At 32.6% G+C, this 6,671-nt stretch overlaps 1 protein-coding gene across 1 annotated transcript; it reads left to right on the top strand.

Moving 5' to 3' along the window:
• The first annotated feature begins 1,554 nt into the window (after window positions 1–1,554).
• LOC143582574 (uncharacterized) lies at window positions 1,555–6,466 on the top strand. Its single transcript, XM_077065102.1, has 5 exons — window positions 1,555–1,656; window positions 4,322–4,633; window positions 4,906–4,988; window positions 5,124–5,205; window positions 6,181–6,466. Exons 1-5 carry the CDS (start codon window positions 1,615–1,617, stop codon window positions 6,232–6,234), a joined length of 573 nt encoding a protein of 190 aa, XP_076921217.1. The 5' UTR covers window positions 1,555–1,614; the 3' UTR covers window positions 6,235–6,466.
• Window positions 6,467–6,671: the final 205 nt, after the last annotated feature.

Raw genomic sequence — 6,671 nt, 5'->3', positions numbered from 1 at the left:
TTACAAAACTTTTATTTTCATTTAGTAAAATACTTTTTTTCCCTTCAAGAATGTTTGTTTGTTTTTTTTTTTATCATTTATTTGTATCTGTTTGGTAGTAGTAACTATGATAGTGATCACTCTTGTAGTCTTGTAAATCAATTTAATATCACCAAAAATCAACACCCACAACTAACACAACCGTTTTAAAAAACATTAAATGGAAACTACTTATAAACCTTGAATTACTTTAGATTGTTGCTTACATCTAACAATTTATAGTTAATTCTGTATGGATATTCATTACAAACTACATATGCACTATTAAAGATGTGTAAAAAAAAAAAGCCTTATTGAGTACCAGATTCCGAATTGAAACCATTGTAACGAGAAGCGTTTAGGAACCTACCCAACCTACCAGACTTTGAATCCGGCAAATCCAAACCAAACCAAACCAAACCAAACCAAACCGATAATTCCCGTTTTAAAAACCAATTTCAGCAAACCCATTTTTGACCAAGTTTGACTTAGCTTGAAATTTGCTACAATCCAAAAAGGTTCATGAAAAATCCTAATTGTGTACCTCAATACCCTAATAACATTGATAGAGGATAGAGGTGCACAAGATTGGTTTGGGTTATAAACCAATCTAGGTTGACAAAAATATATATATATAAAAATGAGTTTGTAAAAAAACATATTTGGGTTATAAACCAATTCAAAATGAAAAAAATGTTCGATGAGATCAAATTGCTTAGGTGTCGGGTCCAAACCAATTTGGGACAAGAAAAAGTAGTTCCAGGTAACGAGACTACGAACTGATACAATAGCTTACAGGTTGGGTTGGTCCAAACATGTATTGCCCAAATCGTTGTTTTTTGTTGTTGAATTAAACTTGCTTATAAAATAGAGGTGAACCAATTTAGTTTTTTTTTTCAAAAAACAGGAACCAGATAGGAGTCACGTTTGGGTATGGTCGGGTTTTTGACCAGTTTAACCGATTTCGCCAGGTTATTATCGCGTTTTGCCAAGTTCTGGTCAAGTTTTTGACCGAGTATAGATGAAACAATACTAGCGGGTTCAGCTCCGTTCCGGGTTGGGTTCAGTACCTGATTTTATGTAGACATGCGCAAACCGGTTATCCGAAAACCCGTTAATTAATAACTAGTTATCAGCCAACAGTCAATTAACTAGTTAGATCATTAATCAGGTCGGTTAGTAGCTGGTAATTAGTCAGGAAAAAAACCGATGAAAAAAATAATTTAAAAGCCTAAAACCAGTTTTGTAACCAGTTTTAGGGCCAAAAAAAAAAAAACGGTTACTAACCAACCACCATTTTTTTCCGGGTAGAAACTGGTCAGAGAGGGATCGATTACTAACCGGTTACAAACCAGTTAATGACCGGTTAACCCGTTTGGATGTGTACATATGGACCACCCACCTCTATTATAAACCAGTTTCTTGGTACAACTCTTAACACTATCATCCAATATACAAAACTAGGCCCAAACATCCCAAAGCCCATGACCCAATACCAAAAATATATAAGAAAAAAAACAAAATAAAATTAATCTTCCTGTTTGTTTGCCGACTTTATCGATTTGTAGAAACCTAATTCCTCAAATCTCGTCTCCAATGGCGGAATCCGATAATAATAAGACCAACTCACTCTCTCAGGTACAATAATAATAATAATAATAATAGTACATATTCAATTTCTGCATGTTTGTAATTGAAGTCACAATACTGTTTAACTTGAATCGGATTCGGATCTGAGTTGATTTGTGCTTATTAGTTGAATTTGAGCTGATATGTTATGAGATTTGTAACGAATTTTATGTGTTAGGTTTTATACATGTAATTTGACTTTAGATATTAATTAATAATTTGTGAGGCATTTGTTATAACTTTAAATAAGTTTTGAAATTATGCATTTTCATTAGCTGATTGTTTGTTTTTTGAAATTATGCATTTTCATTAGCTGATTGTTTGTTTAAAATTTAACGAGCTTCCCGTACATAACTAAACGAGTTTTAGGGGGTGTTTGGCCTAGCTTTTATTATTTGGCTTATATTATTTGATAAGCTCTTTTTAAGTGTTTGGATTAGCTTATATTCTACAAGTTGATTATGCATTTTAATAAGTTGTTAAATCCATCATTCTTTAATTTGTTACAGTAATAATTTGCTTCAATAATTACTAATCCACCACTATTTGAGGGCAAATGAGTAACTTACACTCTTACACAACGAAACTTCTTCAAGTAAGCTAAAAAACCATTTTCAAATAAGCTTCTTCATGTTAGCTTATATAAGCTCATAAGCATGAGCTTGAAAAGCTAAACCAAACACCAAATTAAGCTTATTTTGTAAAAAAAAAAAAAACTAAAAAAGCTATAAGCTTTGTTAAAAATGCTAGGCCAAACACTCCCTTATTTGAGCTTTTTATCAATTCGAAGCTCGAGTAGCTTGGCTTGTATCAGCTATTGAGAATTTTGTTAACGTTTGACGAATTTTATGTGTTACGTTTTTAATTTAATTTGACTTTAGATAGTAACTTTTGAGAAATTTGTTAGCTTTAAATAAATTGTTTGGTTGTTTTGAAAGTATGCATTTTTGTCAGTTGATTGTTTTGTTAAAATTTAATGAGCTTCTCGTACGACGCTTGACCTCGGGCTCGATAACTAAACAAGCTTTATTTGAGGCTCGTAATTGGGTTGAGTTAGAAAAAGTTTGGGTTTTTTTTGAGCTTTTTATCGATCTAAGCTTGACTAGCTTGGTTTGTAATTTGTATGCACCTCTGGATTTAACTTTAGTTATCAAATTTTGAGAAATTTATTATGACTGTTTTGTTACTCTGTTTATTAATAATTGTGTTTTATATCTGAAAATTTTGTTGGGAAATGAGGATTTAATATGCTGTAAGAAATAAGATGATATTTATAATATCTAAGTTTACAAACTGTGGGGGTCTGAATTAGGGTCAACTGTCAGTGTTTGCTTCTTGTTGTCAGCTTTTAATAGTGAAACAACTAGATAGTTTGGTTTATTTATGAGGCAAGAATTAAGTTGATTGTAATCTTGAATTTGGTATAGATGTAGTTGTTTTTGTGTAACTGGCTTCAACATGGTAACTTTAAAGTTTAAGGGATTTGTTTTCGGGTATTGGTGAAGGTTTTGATCTTGATGTTAGGACGGTGTCTATTAGATGTTTAAAGCTAATTGTTTTAGGTTGTTATACATTTCATTTCTCAGTCACTTGTCGACTTTTATTAATCAAACAACTGCTTTATCAGTGACAGTCTTACTTCATGTTCTAGTTTTTTTATGGGGTGAAATAATGACTTTCAAAAGTGTCTTCTTAGCAAAAGAAAAATATCTTTAGCTTATCTGCATGTAGGCTACTAAGAAAGTCGAGTTTTTTAGAATTTTCTTCATTTCGTTGGGTTGCTTATGCATTAGTTCCTTAAGGGCACTAAGAGCGCTTGTGGGTACCCCCTCACGGGTACACCGCCACCACTTATGCGGGTACATGCTGAACGATGAAAATTTGGGCATTGCAACCCTAATCTGTGGAAAGAAGAAATTAGAGAGAGACGCGTGTGTGTGTGGAGAAGAGTGAGAGAGATGTGCATGTGCGAGGGTATTTGGGGGTAGAAGGCGCCGGTGTTTGTGGGTTTTGGCGGGTTTAAAGGGGGTGTGTGAGACGTCGACTGAAAATTGGGGTTTGGCCGGGTTTTTGAGGGGAACATCTTGTCCCTCTTAATTAGTTTATTTTGTTAAATTTGAATAACTAGACATACATAGTGTCTTTATCTTAGATTTTTTTACTCTGTATACTGGAATTGTGGCAACTCTCACAAGGGTTTTGATCTTTTAATATCATTTTCTCAGCTTTATGGCATTCAAAATTAAAAAAAAAATTTAGTTTTTTCGTGACTTCAGCTGGACTTGCTTCTGGTGATTTTAGTATGGTTCGACATTTTTGTATAATCTGTGTTTTAGGTGTCTTTGGATATTCATTTGTTATTTATTGTTTTTTTAATTCTAGAGACAAATTGTAAATACCTTGATTAGCATAACTTTTGAGTGGCTTAGTAGTAAATAGTAATACTTTTAGCTGTTGATTATAGTTTGGTAAATTTGGAGAGCAAGTGACATTTACTTGTTAAAGAGTCATAGTGCTAGAAGTTTATCAAGAGAATTCATGAACTTTATATAGTTTTTTATTTTATTATATTTTTTGTTTGAATCGAATTTAAGAATTTTCAAGATTAGAGTATTAGACTTCCGAATGACTCAACTCAAAGTCGTTGTTTAAACATACATATATTTTCATGTAGGATTATCTGCTTAAGGATGCAGAAGAGAAAGTGAATGTAAGTACAGAACCTGAAGTCAAGAGTGCTGACAAGGAAGCTGTTGAAGCCGCCCCAGCACCACCTGCTGCTACTGATGCAGTTGAGCCACCTGTCACCGCTGTAGTCAAAGAAAGTGACCCTGAACCTGCAGATGCTGCTGCTGAAGAAACCGTTGCAGCAACCGAGAAATCCGATAACGTTGCCACTGAGGCAGTGGACACGCCTGCTGCCTCCGAAGAAAGCAGTGAAAATGCTGAAGAAGAAAACACTGCTGATGAAAAACCTGAGATTAAGGTAAGTTTTATTGGACCAGTGTGTTACTCACTCTTAACTTTAATTTTGAAAATACGTTCTTTAAAATAGAATTTTGATAGCTATGCGATTTGTTTTTTCAAAATCAAAGTGACTGCAATTTTCCTATTATCTAGAAAACAGTTTTATTTTATTTTAATTTCCTTTTTAAGCATCAATTGAAGTAATATAAAGAATTTCTGTTGTTGCATTATCAACTTAATCTTATACATGAGATTTTAACCTTTTGCTAATTATGACGGTTTTTTTAACAGCTAGAGACTGCCCCTGGAGATTATCGATTTCCAACTACAAATCAGAGCCGACATTGCTTTACTAGATATGTTGAGTACCATAGGTGAGACTTTTAACTTTTTGTTTATATATTATGCGTGTGTATGATATTATGAAATTTAGAAGGATGTATATGAATTTGCCTCTTCAAAATTTCATATTTGCTTGTTTTTATTTATTTTTTGTTATGCTTTATCAGGTGTGTGGCTGCAAAGGGAGAAGATGCTTCTGAATGTGATAAATTTGCAAAATATTATCGCTCACTTTGCCCAGGCGAATGGGTATGTTCACTTTCTACCACTAAAATTATCATATCCATGAATCCATCTGTTTCATAGTAAATAAAACAAACTTACTTTCAACAACATGAGTAAACATATATTTACATAACTTTAAATGTATATGTTTATATGTATAACTGTAAAAGTTCTATCTCTAGTACTTGCATAACATTATTTAGGCGAAAAGTAGATACAAACTTGCAATTTATACTGATTTTAGCAACCAACTTTGTTTTAACTGATTCTTATGTTGATGTCACATGTTCCAAGTATGCTTTTCTGAAAAAAGAAGATAGATTTAGGGCATGCTTGGGATTCCTTATTTTCCTCTCCTTATAACTTATGAAGATGGATAAGTCCTTTTTCTCTATTTTAGTGTTTGGGAACTAATAAGTTCTTATAAGTTTCTCCTTATTGATAAGACTAAAAAATGAGTTTTGAATAAGTTGGGATATCATAACTTATCTCCTTATAGGTTTAAAATACCCTTTCCACCCTTTTTAAAAAATAACTTATTGACTTATGTTAATCAAAACACTTTTTTTAAAACTCCTTATCAAATAGTCACAAGACCTTTTCAACTTATAACAAAAAGTTCTTTTCACCTTAAATAAGGAATCCCAAACACACCCTTACATGTTTGAAAAATTATACTTTTATTAAAAGTTTCCATGTCTAAATAATAGTTATTAAATGTGTCACTCTGTGACACATCACATGTAACATATAAGATGTTACATGAACACATTCTTGTCACACAAAAAATGTCTATTATCAGTTGCTGCAACTTTGCTAAAATCAGTAATGTGCAAATTTTATTGTCTAATTTAAATTCTTTGTTAAAGTAAGGAAAAAGTTTAAGGATTGCTTTTATTTTCCGTGTATTTCGTCTTTTCAGTTATTACAGAATATTAGCTTTAGCCTTTAAGCATATGATAATTATCAAATTATAATTCATTTTTTGTGATGATGCAGATTGATAGATGGAACGAGCAAAGGGAGAACGGGACATTCCCAGGACCGCTTTAAGATCCCATATTGCGTGCAAATTTGTTACAATGAGAAATGGAACTCAAAACAACCAACTATTTAATAAAAACTATTGGTGTTCCGTAAGGCTAGAAACATGTCGGGTTGGCTTTCGTTGCCATAACTCCCATCTTTTTTTGTTGTGTGATATCCCAACTGTTTTTTGACATTCACAGGTTTTGTTAAGAAGATTAAACTGTCATGATTATGATGATAATAATGTTTCTAATCGTCGTTGTTTGGCCGAGTGTGTTACATGCTATCATACGATAGATTGCACTGATTGCTGATCAAGTCGAAACTTGTGTAGCGAACCAATACTAGCAAGAATCGCACAAACATTCGTATTAAACACTGGACTAAGAAATATGAAATGTATAAAAGAGAACCATGCCAAGACTCACTCAAGACACAAACACATGATCATACAATAGATT

Source organism: Bidens hawaiensis, unplaced genomic scaffold (assembly GCF_021521415.1).
Source record: "Bidens hawaiensis isolate Kalapana, Puna unplaced genomic scaffold, B.hawaiensis_p1.1 tig00031792_1, whole genome shotgun sequence".
In the NCBI taxonomy this organism is placed as follows: domain Eukaryota; kingdom Viridiplantae; phylum Streptophyta; class Magnoliopsida; order Asterales; family Asteraceae; genus Bidens; species Bidens hawaiensis.
The sequence above is the reverse complement of the archived record's forward strand: the minus strand, read 5'-3'. Positions and strand labels throughout refer to the sequence as shown.